Below are 16,797 nucleotides of genomic sequence, written 5' to 3' on the forward strand. Positions count from 1 at the left end.
TATATGTGTGTGTGCATGTGTGTGTGTGTGTGTGTATATATATATATATATATATATATATATATATATATCTGTGTGTGTGTTTGTATATATTTATGTATGTGTGTTTATGTGAATGATCAAATTCAGATTGTTTCACTGAATGCAGATTTATATGTAGTAAGGCGAATGGTGTGTGCCTGGGGCTTTGTCCCCACTTGGGAATACATATTGGTGCCTGTTGTGTGGTTTGTAGCCAGTCAGTGTTTTTAATTATCTGTATCAATGTAGGTAGCTGCACTTCTTTTCAGTGTAATGACATTCATTGCGTTTACCTTTAGGGTAAATGCACTTTGGATAGAACATTAGATAGAAAATTTTCAGTAAATAGCAGTTTGACAATCAGTGAATGATTGTGTGGTATCTTTCTCTCTTTGTGTGTGTGTGTGTGTGTGTGTGTGTGTGTAGATTGTTGTATCTTTCGGCTTTTCCCGGTTAGGGTCGCCACAGCGGATCTCCGGTCCGCTAATGATTGACAGTATATTTTTACGTACCGAGTTGCCAGCCCTGACGCACAACCTTTAACGAAGGTACGCCCATTCACGCATGTCTGCACACAGAAGACACTTTAGCTACATATATATATATATATATATATATATATATATATATATATATGATTTTACTTTCATCCATCGAAACTCAACTTACCCATTCCCAGTTCAGTGAAACTTCACTTTAACAAAAGCACGTACTGCCAGCATCCTTTCCCTGAGAAAGGAACTACTTGGCCACCATGAGAAAAAACCTACACTTTCAAAACTAAACCCACCAAAGTGGAGGACTTCACCCCCCTACTTAAATATTTCAACTCCGAGATCGCACTTCATTGTAGAAAGGCAAAGTTCCATGGTGGCTAAGTGGTTCCTTTCTCAAGGAAAGGATGTCGGCAGTACGTGCTTTCGTTAAAATGAAGTTTTGCTGAACTGGGAGCAGGTAAGCGAGTTTCGATTTAGTGTCTTTTCTATGGATCACAGTAGATCCATATATATGTGTGTGTGTGTGTGTGTGTGTGTATATATGTATATATATATATATATATATATATATATATATATATATATATATGTCTATGTACATGCAGTGAATATATAAATATAGAAAGCTGAAGATGAAGAGGAATTTCACCTTTCAACACAACAATGACCCCCAAGCATACATTCATATCAACAAAAAAATGGCTTCACCAGAAGAAAATTAAAGTTTTGGAATTACCTTAAGCCAGTAGAAAATCTGTGGGGTGAACTGAAGAGAGCTGTGCACAAGAGATGTCCTTGCAGTCTGACAGATTTGGAGTGCTTTTGCAAGGAAGAATGGGAAAATATTGCCAAGTCAAGATGTACCATGCTGACAATCCTACCCAAGGAGACTGAATGCTGTAATTAAAGCAAAAGGTGCTTCAACAAAGTATTAGTTTAAGGGTGTGCACACTTATGCAACCAGCTTATTGTACATTTTTTTATTTTTTATATTTTTTCCCATGACAGATTTGTTTGTTTTTCAATTGAATTGTACAGGTTATAGGTCACATTAAAGTTGAGAAAAGTTTTGAAATGATTCATTGTGGTCTCATTTGTTTATATCACAAAAACCTGGCATTTTAATAGGGGTATGTACACTTTTTATATCCACTGTATATATGTATAATATAAAATAAAGTTGAGCATACATCAATGCAGCTCTCTTACATATTTACATGCATTTTTTATTAATAATTACAAAGTAATTGGACATCCACTGCTCCATGTTGCATGTTACTGGAGCCACAAGTGTACAACCAGGCTGAAACAGAAGCTCTTCATATATTTTTTTGCTGTTTACATATGATCTTAATGACAAGAGCAAGGTTCTAAACAAATTTGAAAAGAAGGCTGTACTTTGTCCAGTACTACTAAATCCTACAGGAAAATTATTAGACAAATAGAGGTCATTCCATATAACAGTAAAGATAAAATTACTAAGTTAGCTCAAGTTGATTTAGATGGGCAGTTATGTGTACCTAATGTGGATACATTGTAATGTCCCTGCACTGTCCAGTAATCAAGGAGCCTCAATCCTCACCACTGGCAACAGTGAGGGATTTACACAATGAGAGGATGACAAGTACACACACCGTAAAGTGCAATTTCCCTTAAGAGAGTACAGAGATCACAGTCAGTCTGGGGCTGGTTTCTTCTTTTTTCTTCAGATCCTTAATAAGACTCCCTACTGGCACAGCTATAGGGTTAAGATCTCAGCTGAGTGGCTAAGCTAAGACCTCTAGCACCCTCTCTGTCCAACCAGTGCTTCATGTCCCTGCCGTAGTAGCTGACACACACCAACTTTGATATTTGATTAATATACAAACACACACACCTGGGAAAGGCTGGCACAGGTTTACTAGCTATGCCCCTTTCTGTCCAAACGATACGATAGTACCAGCTGCCATCAGCTGCCCTTACTTAACTACTATAAGGCCCCTTACAAAGCGTGTCCAATCCTACTGTGTAATGTTGCTATAAATCCAAATGGTAGTTTTGACCAAGACTTGCATGGCTGTTTAGGAGTGGCCTGTACAGTGTCACCAAATACATATGCAAGTACTCAAATATGTCTCACAAATATTAGCCACAAAGATAGGTTTAAATATATTTAATAGTAAATAATAAAAGAACAAGACAATACTCGGAAAACAAACACAGCTACTTCAGAGTTCAAAATCACAGGAAATATTTGAAAACAACATTGCAGGACAGTCTCAAATACAGAAAACATCTAAACTAATCTTTACTATATTCCTATCTATATCTAAAAGACATTTCTGTACCGTGGTTACTTACTATTAGCAAGGCAAGTGTAAATGATGGTGATGATGGATGTTTCCAGGTCAAAGACAACATACAGAATGCCTGTTCTCTCTCTGAGAGAGTTCTTAAATTAATGTCACACATTTTACTGCTGGATTAGCCTGGGTGACGTCACTTTTTGTCACCTGACTTCAGTTCCCAGGCTAAACCAAAAACTAATAGAATTTTTAACATCTCTGTGTGAGAAATACATCTCTCTCAGATCTTTGCTCAGAACTGTGTAGCTGCTAGAAAGTCATAAAGCAATAAAACACTTTACATTTTAAACCTCGTAATTACTTTTCTTTCCAGGCAATAGAAAATTGTCTAGTTCTGGATATTGTGTCTGCTATTGTAGTGAAGCTGAGAGATCACATATTTTCTTTATGGCCCAGCTCTGCAAGTTAATCTTCTATGTCCCAGCAGGGTATGCTGTGGTTTTATTCTTGAAGCTCAGTACATAGCATACAGTTCTGTATAAATCATATCAGTGTTCACAAATGACATAGTGCAGTTCTGTATAAATCATATCAGTATTCACAAATGACATATAATTATTTACAAAATTCCAGATAGATGGGCTGGCAGTGTCACACAGTGCAGTGCACTTTCTGTGATCACAATACCAAACAGAAATTTTAACCCCTGTTCCCTACCCTGTGCCTCAGAGTGAAGGAAAAACTTGTGTTACTACAGCCTTAATCTTTTTTTTGTACACATTCAGTCACTTACATGTTTGTAATTGTTTTTAGCGTATCACTTACAAATGTGTAAATTTACTTGGCACAAGGTCACATTTGGTACACCTGAAGAGTAAGCACTCATGTCAAGCAAGCAGATAAATGCAGATGAGCTGTTGGCCCTTCAAAGACTTTCAAGATGGAAGTAAAACAGTGCACATTGATTGAGATCGCATGCATCACTACAGTGATGTGGTAAATGAACAAGCAAGGGATGGAAGGCACCCACTGTCAGCAGCTACACAGGCTGACCTTGATGGTCTAGAAGGCAACAGTATGGGGCTCCATATCATAGCATATTATATTCCCTTTGTTCAGAATGTGATCGCAGGCATTCTAAAAGAATGTTATTTATCAGCTACTAGTGGAAGCTGAATCCCAATATATTTCAGAAAATTTTTGCAGGTGGGGGGGTGTCTACCTCATGCATTTGTTTTCCTCAGAGGAAAATCATTGGCTTCAAACCTTTTATTCCAGGTTCGCCATGTTAATGTCCTTTCCCCATTATGCTCTGATCTTTCTGAGGTGGTACAGACTTGGCATGCTCCACTGCACTCCAACATTTATGAATACTGCCCTACATTACTAAACTGATACCCTGACTTCCTTTTTTAAATATGTCAGACAGTTTTAGTTGCAGAGCAGTAAGAGTATAAACCGTAATTGAAAGTTCAGTTCATCGAAAATGATGCTCATCGAACTGTTCATAGTGAGATTGCGGTACAGTGAAGATTGGAAAATTTGCCCTTTCCTCACTGCAGTGTGATCTCGGAGTTGGTATATATAGTTAGCAGGGGGTGTGGGGGAAGAGTGAATTTGATGAACGTCATTTTCGATGTAGGTGCCGTTTGAATAACATACTTTTCAATGATCTAATGTAGACCTGTAAACCTTTCCCATGGGTTTACCTAGGAAGTCTGTACATAGTTTGTAAGGTAGATAAATTACAATTATTGCAGAGGAAATGCCACTTGAACTTGTGCTCCTTTAATGTCTCACTTCAGTATAGTTTTGTGATGTTTAGATCACAGCTGTGGTAGTACTTACTGGTGGGCCTTCAATCTTTTGGAAGGCAATTGGCTTGATTTTTGGAGGTTCAGAATAAACCCTAGTTTACATAAGTGATCCATGGCTTTGTTCAGTGCCTAGTTTCACATCCTTCTGTGAGTGTGGCTGAGTGAGGCAGTCATCCAGATATGGAAAGATGCATGACTACAGAAACTTCTTGTCACAAAACATTTCATATATCTGCAGTAACCTTGGGCAAGAAAGCTCTAATAGGTTGTAGGTAGATTCCATCTACTGCAACGTATAGACATACCAGAGGCTGGACATATGCCACACCCTGAGCTCTAGGAGTTGGGCTGTGGATGTACAGCGCACTTAGTCAAAGTTGCAGTCATAAGGACCATTGTAGCAGTGATCTACTTGAACGTCTACTATTACGGTAAGATTGTACACAGTTGTTCTTTCCTGTGATCCATTTCTAAATTTAAAGAAAAGAAAAACAATGAGACCTCTTCCCAAAGTAAAAATCTGTATGTACTACACTTCTAAACTTATGACATGTCATTTTTTTTTTATTGCATTATAGGCAAATCGTACCTGTCCCATCTGCCGAGCAGATGCTTCAGAGGTTCACAGAGAGGCAGAGTGACATTGATAGTAAAAGAGTCGAATTATTAAAAATCGAGCAGCACAATTAACTTGTGACAGAGGCCCTTGATAAGGCGATGTGGAATGAAGCCACCTGCACCCAACCTGTCTGTGTCACTGCACCTACCTATTTCTTCCCCCGGGACTGAAATGTCAAAGTACTTTAAAAAAAAAAAAAAAAAAAAAAAAAAAACAGAAAGCAATCTTGGATTTTTTTCTGCTATCCCAGTTACCTCGTCTTGTGCCGTGCAGCCATGGTGATGTTTACTGACTAGTTTGTACATCTAGCAACTGAGTTCTCTGAGTGTGTTTTGCTACTACAGAGGACGAATGAAGATTTCACCCTTGTGTATTCAAAACTCCAAAGATTTCAATATTGCCGTGGAAGCTTTCAGTAATCATTTTGAAAGCTGTGTGATTTTTTTTTTTCTTTTTAATTTTTTTTTTCCTTGCAACAAGATCATTCCAAGTACTGGGACAGCTGACAAAGGGGGTGCTACAGTTTCAGTACTCAGGCAGCACAGTAATGGGTGTATAAAATTATCCTCTTGGCAGAAATGAAACTGGACATTACAGGCCAATAGGAATAAATGGTCAAATGTCAAAAGGTTGTACACATGGGTTTGTGTTATGCATTTGTCATGTGAAGGCCAAAGTGATGAACTGCCCAATTTTTTTTCTTTCTTTGAGAAGTGTTTTTTAAGTTGCACTCTAGTTCTTGTCATACTTTTTGTCTAGACTTTCAATTTTGTATGGTCTCTAGAGAGAGGCAAGTAGAGGGAGTTTTCCATTCTTTACTCACTTCACTTTGTTTGGGTGATGGAAATGGCTTTATTTTAAGTTTTCATCAGGTGTTCAGTGACCCCAAAATGACCTTGATATTGTTTAATCATCCCTTCCCCTATTCAGAAGAATTAGAAGAAATGTAGGAGGAGAGTGTTGTCCACCTTAGTGAGTCAGAAGCCTGGACATGCAAGGATAACAGGACTTTATCCACCATGGTACTGAAGCACATAGCATGTGAATTGTATCATTTTTGAAAATTTAAGATCTGGGAAAATTCTGCCTTTCTTTGTAAATTTAGCAAACTGTGGAGACATAGAAAAGGGTGGGGGTGATTGTATGATGAAATATTATTCATCTCCTTTTCAGTCTGTTAACTGATCTGGGTGCAGTGCATATGCAATTTTGGGCTGGGGAGGTTATTTTTGAACCTGTATGGACCTGCCTTAATCAAGGATTTTAAATACAAAAAAATGTTCAGGAGAAAAACACTGCAGTTGAATTCAGTGGAACCTCACCATTCAGTAGGAAGATGCAGTTAAGCGTGAGGATCCGCAGTCCCAGGTTGTCTCTGTTCTGCAGGTTGTAGACTTAAGTGGTGAAAGGATACTGTGTGATAATTTACATAATACTGGATAGTGGGTCTTTGGACAGAGCCATGTACTGACATAGTGCCCACCCTAATTATGCTGAGATGGGTAGTCTTGCACGTGTATGCAGGAGTCATTTGGTTTGGAGCTCAGAGGAACAGAAACCTTTTGTCTATTCAAAGTATTTTAAGCCAGAAAAAAAGAATAGTTCTGAGAAGGTGAGATGCAGTATTTTTTCTGGAACTGTAAATGACCGCCTATGGTGTGGACTTAATGATGATGACTCTGAAAGCTTTAGTAAGATACGGGTTATATATTTGTTTTAAGAGGTCATTTCCCTTATCCCGACCTGTGGATGCTCCACCCCATTATGTAACCACTGTGTTGAGAAGGGGAGTGAATTTCTTCTGTTCCTTATTTGTGGTTAGATGCACCCCCCCCCCAAAAAAAAAGTAGACCTAAAACTCTGTGATTTCATGTTTTTTCCAGCTTTCTATTACAATATGGGACTGTTTAGTAGTAGTCATTCCCCCCACTCTTCCAGCTTCTCATGATCATCTCTTAAATTGCAGTCAAATTTGTATTTGTACAGTTTTGGGGTCCTTGGATTTCTTTTTAATTTATTGGTGTGTGCCATTCTCTCTCTAACTTTGATTTCCAAAGTTGCAGTTCTCCTTTGTGAATATTTTTTCCCACATCATTAAATAATGCCCTCATGTGAGTAAATCTGGTACTTGAAAGTCACCCCCCTTTCCTTTTTTTTAACCTATATGCATGTCCTTGTCCTTTAAGAAATGTGTCCTCCAGTTTGCTCGCTTTATGAACTGTCTTCTTGGTTGCATAGTGAAACCCTTTAAATGGTGTTAAAGGGAATCCTAATGCATGTGAGTATTGCCCCAGAGCTGGTCAGTGCTGTGGGCATAGCATGTTTTCAGAATTAGAAAGCAGTTTTTCTTATAAGGTTTTGCACCTTAAGATCTGCTTCTGCACCTCATTAGAAAATACTAGACAATTCCATATCTTTGTTTCTTGGGCCTAACTATTGGCTGGTTCTTTGTTTCTCAGCTAATCTGCGAGTTGTTGGCAAAAATGGTTTTCTATTTGGAAAAATGAGTTAACAGTGGACCCAACTCTGTCCTTTGGACTTTCTTGTTACTGGAAAACTGTAAAAGTGTACAGAAGTGAGAGGATGAGCATGGATACATATGGTAAATAATATAAATTTATTCTAAATGACCTTTTCCATTACATTATTTAGGTATACAGCTCTACCATCCACTAAATGGATGTTCATGTAATAGAAATTCATCTGTATTGAGACTTCAGTAGATGATTAAAGTGCCACTTGCGCTAAGCTCCTGAGCAAAACTATTTGGGTTACAGTCAGATTGCAGAGATAGTGGGTCATGGGCCTTCATTTTATTATCCACCCCAGACAGCAGAAGTAGCTAATGTTCATTACTTTGTGACATGTTAATTTCATTTGGAATATTGAGCTGCATAGTGTACAGTCACTCATTCTTTTGCCATTCCTTCTGCAGATGTAGCATACTAGCATGCACTTTTTCTCATCGATATCCTGCTATATAGGTGCAGAGGCTTGTTGATACTGCTATTTCTTTTTTGTAGTAGTGCAGTTGCTAAATTGTGTATGTATGCAGTAGATATTGACTGAAATAGCTGTTGCAGTATTCCTGACATGAGTTGCTACCGCTGACATCCGGGCGGGGTACCAAAGCTTTACCTTCCCAAGCTCCTACATCCAATGCACAGTTTGTAAGTGTAGGGGGTATGTAGGTGAATGTACAAAAGTGTACCTCAGAGTGTCTTGCTGCAGCCCAAAAGCAGGTCATGCATCCATTAGACTGAACAAGGTTTGCTTGGTACCATTGCTTCACTCTGTCTTTTAGTCAGATAAATGCCCTGTTGGGGAATCCTCCTTTGCCTTTTATGCATACACTTTTTTTTTTTCTTCAATTTGATTAGTTAGATGTGAGCTGGGAGGTTAAGTGTGAGTGCAGTAGGCAGATTCTGCATAAGGACTTGTACACTTAAGTGCCTTTTTTCTCTAGACGCAGAACATGATCACAAGTCCTGTTCTATTTGTTAGTCATTCATTCCCAAAACTCTTAGCTCAAAGCTTTCCTCTCTCAACACCTTTCTGGAAGCTCAGCATCTTAAACATATGGCCCTTGACCAAGATGGCAGAATCCGCATCCCCAGATGTCCTTCCACCAAAGAAGAGGCTTAAGAGGCCCAGAACAGATGCATAGTCTAATGTTTCGGACTCTGACATACCCGCTAAGGTTTCAGAGTCCTCAGTACATCAGGTTACCTCTCAGTTGTCCACTACAGAGACTCCTTCAGAGGTTAATATGGCTCCAATGGCCTTGTAGATTGTGGATACAACCAATGAACCTCAACTCATCATTTCCGAGGGCCCTCAAAGCAACCATCAAATATTAGGGAGCTATCCCAGGTACTTTAATAGAGTTAAGTCAAGGCTCCAAACCTCCGCGTCTCATCCAGGTGGATGTCATGTCAAAAAAGAAACTACAAAATAGTAGGCATGTAGCCTCCCCCTCAGCAGCTAGGGAAAAGGAGTGGATAGATTTCTCCCAGGGTTTGTTTAAAGCTATCATGACTGAGAGACCTCCTTCCTTTGTGTCTCCACAACCACAAGCTGCACCTCAAAAACCCACAATGGCATCTTCTGTAGATGAAGTACAGGATTATAGCTCAAGCGACCCTTTAGACTACTCTTCTGAGTTACACTGTCCTGGAGAAATCTCTTTGGATGAAGTGGATTCCCTATCTCCAGATTCCCCTGTTAAGGAAGCTTACTTTGGAGAAAATATCCAAAACAATATGAAACATTTTGAATGACAATCCACTCAGATTTTTGATGTGTGGAAGAGGTACTTCAGCATCTTAGAAATGGGCATTCCTGCCCCTTCCCCAATCCCTCCTATATGTGAGGCTTTCCAGGATGGCTTCCAGTCCACTTCTTCAGCACCTGATTCTCAACCACCAGCTCCTAAAAGACTGGACATATTTTATACGGTGCCTGATGACATGAAGTACTTGTACAAGAATCCTGTGGCAGACCCTTCTGCAGTGTCTCTTGCTTCAGGTAAGTCCTATAAGCTCCTGCCTAGTGTTAATGCTCTGCCTACAGACAAGAATAGTAGGGCTTGTAGATAAATGGGTGAAAAAAAGGTATACACCTCTTCTACCCTAGCTTTTAGGGCAATTAATTATCAGACTCAAATGACCAAATATTTGATTTCTGTGCTTCATTCTTTGAACAAGGTTATGGCAGGTCCTCACTGCAGAATAAAAGCAACCAATGCAGAATCTAGTTTCTCAGGTCACTCAGATAGCTGGACACAGCATTAAGTGCCCTTACCATGCAGTGGATGCTTCTTCTAAGACAGAACCTGATGGGTCTGTTGTTTATAGATATGCATGGCTTCATAGCCAGCCTGTTCTGAGGATTTCAAGTCAAAACTTTGAGACTCCTCCTTGGACAAAGATCTGTTTGATCCTCAGACTGCCAGTCTATTTAAAATTATCCAAGACCAAGAGGACTGTGAAAGACTGCAGGCATATTCTGTTGTCCTCAGTTGTTGTATACCATCTAAATATGTATCCTCCCTCAGAAGGGACACTAGGACAACTCAAAAAAGAAGAAAACTCTTAGGCAAAGGTACTCTGACAAACCTTGTAGGGAACCTCCATCTGCAAGGCCCCTCATTGGAAATAATCTGCGACTACCTTCACAACACCCCCTCCCTTACCAAAACACTGTCACTCTCCCCAGCCCTGTGGGAAAAAATTACTACAAACAAATTATTTCTGTCCATCAAGGATGGTTATGCCATTTCCTGAGAAAATATTTATCCCTTGAAAGGCATGCCGCGTCCTCACAACCTGTTTTCTCTACTCTCTGCCATTATTCAGGACCTCCTGAATCAGGGCACAATTGAACAAGTCCCAAAATACTTTATGGGGGAAGGCCTCTACTTTAGAATGCTTCTGGGGCCAGGAAAGTGACAATGAAGACCCATCCTAGACCTTTCTCTTCTAAACACATTCTTGAAAGTAACTTTCAAAATGCTCTGTCTTCCCACTCTTTTGCCTTTCATTCTTTTTCAGGTTTTTCTAGTATCCCTAAACCTGAAGGATCCCATCCTGCGCATACCTATTCGTCCTTCTTGCAGGAAATTCTTCACTTTATTTTTCTCTGTCTTGTCAGACTTTCAATTTACTGCTTTGCCTTTTGGTCTTTCCACAGTACCAAGGGTGTTCAGACTCTAGCACCAGTAGTGGCATTCTGCCACACCTAGGGAATTCAACATTTTCCCTACCTGTAGGACCTGTTAGTAAAAGTTCTGTCCTCAGGAATCCTTCACCAGCATCTAGATTTCACTGTCCAACTCCTGATGAATCTGAGATTTACCATCAACTACAAAAAAATCCCACATAGTTCCTACCCAGGACCTGGTTTTCCTGGGTTCCTCAGGAGAAAGTTCAGAATCTTTCCAAATTCTTCCTTAATTTCTCCTTTGCAACACACTTCACAGCAAGGGAGTTCTTAAGGACTTTGGGTTTCATGGCAGCCACCATTGCTATGCTTCCCATAGCCAGACTTCACATAAGGAAAATCGTGTGCTATCTGAAATCTCTGTGGTCCCAACACTCCCACTCCTTGGATACCCTGATTCCCACCTGCTCTGTCATCTCAAAGGAGCTATTCTGACAGCAGGACTTCCCTTCTCACCCCCTAGTACTCTTCAAGAAATTCACCCAAACACCTTGGATGAGGCATGGGAAGCATAGACAGGGTCACACTGGGTAAAAGGCAGATGGTAACCACAGTTCCTTGAAGGGACACATCAGTCTGAAGGAAATGGGGGCTCTTCTACAAGCACTGCTGACCTTCTTCCACTTATGGAAACCTGGACCAGTTCTAATGTACACCGACAAAGCCACAGTCATATGGTACATAAATAGGAAGGCACGGTCCTTACCAATTGCGCATGTTAGCACAGGAGGCATGGCAACAGCCACTTAGATGGACATTATCCTTACAGCTACATACATTCCCCTTACAGGACAATATGTTAATGGATTCCCCGAGTTACTTTTAGAAGCTTCCCATGGATGGATTGTTAACAGACAGGTCATCAAGGCAATCTTCCAGTAGTGGGGTACACCACAGATAGACCTCTTTGCATCACCAACTAACCATCAGCTTGCTCAGTTCTACACCAGGGCCCTTGTTCCTCAGCCTAGAGTACTTGGAAATTCTTCTGTTTATCCTCCACTACCTCTGCTTCCAAAAATTATTCTAAAAGCGCAAAAGGAAGCACCAAAGCTCCTTTTGCTGTCCCCTTATGGCAGGGACAGCATTAGTTTCTCCTGCTGTTTCACCTGACAAAGGGAAATTATAGGAAAATACCTCTATAGCCAGACCTTATCACTCAACAAAAAGGATTGCTTCTCCACCAAAATCTTTCCTTACTCAGCCTAACTTTGTAAATTATAGGATTCTAATCCCTTAAAGGCACCTTTTATCTGAGATGGTTGTTTAAATCCTCCAAGAACCCATGGGACCCAGTACAAGAAAATCTTAACACAGTCGTATGAAAAAGATTTTCTTATTGGTGTTGCAAACACTTTCAGGACCCACTCTTAACATAGGTCACTGCTGTCCTACACTATCTTTGCAAACTACTTCATTTAAGCTTGACTTACTCTTTTGTCAAAGCTCAGCTGCTGGCCATCGATTCCTGCCTACCTCCCAACCTCCTGCTTATGGTCTCAGCAGAGATCAAGCTTTTCCTATGGGGAGTCCTGCATCTTAACCTCCCAAGGAAACCCATGTCTTCTCCTTAAAGGTAACATTAAATAAAAATTGCTCAGTGTCCATCAGGGGGCTTACACCCCCCCTGCAAAACCCCTCAAGACAACTTGGCACTGAAAACTGTATAAGGCAGTGGGTGCAGAAGGCGGCAGCCCCTTTGCTGGATGTGTGTGGCTGTCTTTCACTGACATCTTCAGTAATGCCCCTTAGAATAATATTTTTTATATTTTAACCCTTTTTAATGTTGAAAGTCTACAGAATTAGCATATCAAATAATAAAAATTGAACCGAACACAACTGACAAGCACCATCAGGATGTCAATCAAGTCTGCACCTCTCACACCTGCGTGAGCTACAATATGATGTGTACTAAAGTGTACATTCACCCCTTTCACAAGGTAGTGGATGCCAAGTCTGTCTTCAAAGCTATTTGGTCCTCTGTACACATCTTCACCAAACACTACAAAATTGTTGCTTTCTCCAGGTCTAGGGCTGCTTTTGTAAGATATGTCTTATCTGTACTGCTAGACAGCTCATCATCTCATTAGCCGAACACCCTTCTCTCTCCCTCCTTCAGCTCTGGGAGCCAGCCATACGTCAGGAATACTGCAACAGTGATTTCAGTCACAACTTAGTACCATTGTGTAAAAACTTACCATAACAGTAGATGTCCTGCTGATCACTGTTGCAGTATTCCTTCCAACCTTCCTTCCCCTCCATTCCTACTTACTTCAACATTCTTATCTACCTCTGCTTTAAGTTCTACTCTGCTGCATGGAAATGGGGGAATTTACTTGGCTATTCAAGCTACACCCCTCTTAGTTAACTGAGGTCATGTGTCAGACGTGCAGCCTCTGGAAGGTAAAGCTTTGGTACCCTGGGCAGATGTCAGCAGTGGCAACCAATTTGTAAGGAATACTGCAACAGTGATCATTAGGACATCTACTGCCATGGTAAGTTCTTACACAACTGTACTTTTTGTCTTCTTTTCCCATTTCATTATAAATATAAAATGTAAATTGGGGAAAGGTGAGGTTTCCAGATCTGGTTTTGGAATGCTTCCCTGTGGTAGATGGTGATGTACCACTGTATGGTGATTTCTGCTTTTATAAGTTTTAAAGGGGAAAGCAGGTCAATTGTGTTACTCCATTTCCAGGATGTTACTGTAAGTGCTAACTAAATACTAGTTTGGTGGCTTCCTCACGGCACCGTACCTCACCATACTGTATGACACTGAAGTTCTACTTTGCACACAGTAGGAAGGGCATTCAACCCCACACAGGCTGACATAGCACAATACCTGCCATGACTGAGATTGCTTGTATTTAAAAAATAAGACTGCAGTTTTACAGGAAAGCACATGGCTGGAATACATGGGTACCCGCATGAATGCTGCCAAATAAGTGGCATTCCCCTTTATTATGTTTATGTAGAAAATGATAATGGGGGAGGCATAGTCTTTTTCTTCATATTCTGTACAATCCCTGGATCTTTGAACATCTATTTTACTTCATGTTCCAGGCAGGCTGATTTGTCTGATTATATGATGAAGTTGTTTTTAGTCTGTAGCAGAGTGTTCATCTTGCTTATTAGTTGACCGTGCAATCCAAAAACTCTGCTTGCATCCTGTGTTGATTTTTAATTCGTATGTCGTGATAATTTAATGCTTAACCTCCTTCGCTAAAGTCTTGATGCCTTTTTGCAGTAGCTACCTTCCAGCCTTTTTCAAGGGTGTGTTGTAAGGAAATGAAGCCTTTTAAAAATCTGAATTCTTTCACTTCTCATCCCTTTGTAAACTTGTTTTGGAATGCAGTATCTCACATGCACTGTGTAAACCAAGTCATTTTCTTTTCTAATATTTGAAAGAAATGCATTTGAAAAGAACATTTCTAAGCAAATCCAGAATGCTTTTACTTAACTGTCAGTACAGACAAGACTGAAAAAAAATGGTAGAACAAAGCCATCTGTGTGTAGCATACTGAGGCGTTATGGATGCTCTGCAGCATTGTTGATTACAGAAAGAGTAAGCAGTCCATAGCCTACTGAACTGTGATACAGGTGATGACAAGTGTGGATTTGTTATAGTTCTGACTACGTACTGACTGTGACCCCCACTTCCCCACACACACACTTATCTTAGTATCTTTGCAGCTGTAAAAATAAAACAGAGAAGCAACAATTTCCTTGCCATGTCAATGAATTGCTGAATCAAAGGTTCTCTTTAATGGACTTTGTTTAATGCCAGTTTTAAGTGTACATGGCTTTTGTCTGAATGTTGTTTTTTTTTAAATTAGATAATGGTATTTCAATAATATAATGAACTGGTTATTTTGAGTAACCTTTTTCTTCAGCATCATTGCTTTTCTTTTCTGTCAAGCTGGTATCAAAAATTACTAGCAGTAGTTGTCATGTAGTAGTGCTGGCACTTGTTAAAACAGTTGTCTATCTTACTGTCAGACATGCCTCTCAACTGTCCAGATTTTTGGCTTATATCTTTGGTCTGTTCCTCTGTTTTCTGGCAAATCACTGGGATGATCTAAGGACTGAAGTCACTAAATAATGACATACATTTGAGTTTCAGACTTCAAGTCCTTCAGAAAGTGTTATGTTAAACACTGTTACTCTAGCAATTTTCTAAGAGCAATATTTACAATATGTCTCTATTTTTGGACCTTTGTTCCCCCATTTTGTCAGGCTTTCTTTCTCTAAGAGGTTGAGAGGTATGCTGTCAGATGTACATGAACTACTTTACATGTTTCTGTGATATTATCCAGTGTATTTTGAGTATATATAGCTTCAGAGATTGCACAGTGTGAAATTAGCTATGGTCTGAAGAATTGTTTGGCTTTTTTTTTTAAGATCACCACCTTTGGAAGGAAAGCAAATGTTGAAGGAAGGTGCTTAACTAAGAATGTATCTGTTTGTTGCCTCTGAGTTGAAAAAAAATACTAAGAATAACTGCCTAGTAACAGACGTTTTTTTAAGATAAAATGTATGGCAAAGCTTGTGTTTGGTCACACAGAGTTCAACATTTCAAAGTACATAATGTACACTTTCATTCTAATTATTTGTGTGTGTGTAAGTATGCGTATCTATAGATCTAAGTATTGAAACCCACATGCACACACTTTTTTCCCATTAGGAGAGGGGTGAGTACTGTCACAGTTTGCATCCCTGCAGTTACTGTATGTTGAGCTAACAAAGAAGCCTTTTTCAAAAGTTTTAGTTATACTGGACTTGTATTTCTTGCTTTATAATATTATTGTTTGTAATTGCAGCTGCATCATATAGAATATTTGAAGAGTGTTACTGCTTTTGACAGACTGATGGACTGTTCTAGATTTGTTTTTGTATGTATGCACTATTAATTTAAGATGCCCAGTAAAAGTACTTGTTTTCTATTCTTGGTAGTAGGAATGCTTGGTGCTTTTACTGTGGGGTAACAACCCTGCTCTCCTCCATGTCTTATTACCTTGACAAGCGTCGATCTACAATTGTGTCCTAAGCAGTTCAAGGGATTAACACAAGAGTATTGAAAAGCTTGATAATGTGTTATTTTTTTTGTGAGAGATGGAATTTTGTATAGCCTTACTTTGAGACAAAGTATTTCAGCAGGTTAGATAACATTTTGGGTATTCTTAGCTTCTTTCGTCCCTACATAGTACAACCTGCTGTTGAGCTCAAATCTACATTAGTCACATACCTTTCTGTTTAAAGTGTGCTTCTGCTCTATCCATTTTTAGTGTTATTGCTCATGGCAATTGACAGAATCACTGCCAAGCTCTGAGTGATTCGTAGATGTTTTAGGCATTATGTAGTTGCCCCACCCCACACCTTGTTTACTTGTAAGCTGTACTTTGCATTGTTTTTCATGGTACCTACTTAAATTGTGTTTTGGTGATTTACATAGTCAGCACTGTTTTTGTTGTTTTTCACAGGTACCATTGCCAGACTGACAAGATCCTGTGTTTTCCCAAAGAACTCTTAAAAATAAGTGATGATCAATATCAGATCACTATTGCAGTAGCCTAAGCTATTTGGTTCCTACCCACTGCCAAGCTTTTCGAAAATGTTATGTTACAGTTTGTTTACACAAGTATTGAGATGCACATTTTCCCCTTGACAAATTGTAAAAACCCAAAATGTACAAGTTTCCTAACTAGACTAATAAAACTGACAGAAGAAAACACAAGTTTTCCTCAGAAAAATAATTTTGTACAAGTTTTTCCCCAAGAAAGGACTTCATCCATGAAAGATCACTAACTGGTCGACAGTACCATGATGGCCACCGAAGG

At 39.5% G+C, this 16,797-nt stretch overlaps 1 protein-coding gene across 1 annotated transcript in view; it reads left to right on the forward strand.

The window, feature by feature from the left end:
• The window catches only part of RNF44 (ring finger protein 44), a 985,912-nt gene extending 970,009 nt beyond the window's left edge, over nucleotides 1-15,903 (forward strand). The window contains exon 8 of the mRNA XM_044069361.1: nucleotides 5,199-15,903. Coding sequence (XP_043925296.1) covers nucleotides 5,199-5,261 — 63 coding nt within the window. The 3' untranslated portion in view covers nucleotides 5,262-15,903. The remainder of the gene's footprint in view (nucleotides 1-5,198) is intronic.
• Nucleotides 15,904-16,797: the final 894 nt, after the last annotated feature.

This window comes from Protopterus annectens, chromosome 4.part0 (genome assembly GCF_019279795.1).
Source record: "Protopterus annectens isolate FY-2018-M chromosome 4.part0, PAN1.0, whole genome shotgun sequence".
Taxonomy (NCBI): domain Eukaryota; kingdom Metazoa; phylum Chordata; order Ceratodontiformes; family Protopteridae; genus Protopterus; species Protopterus annectens.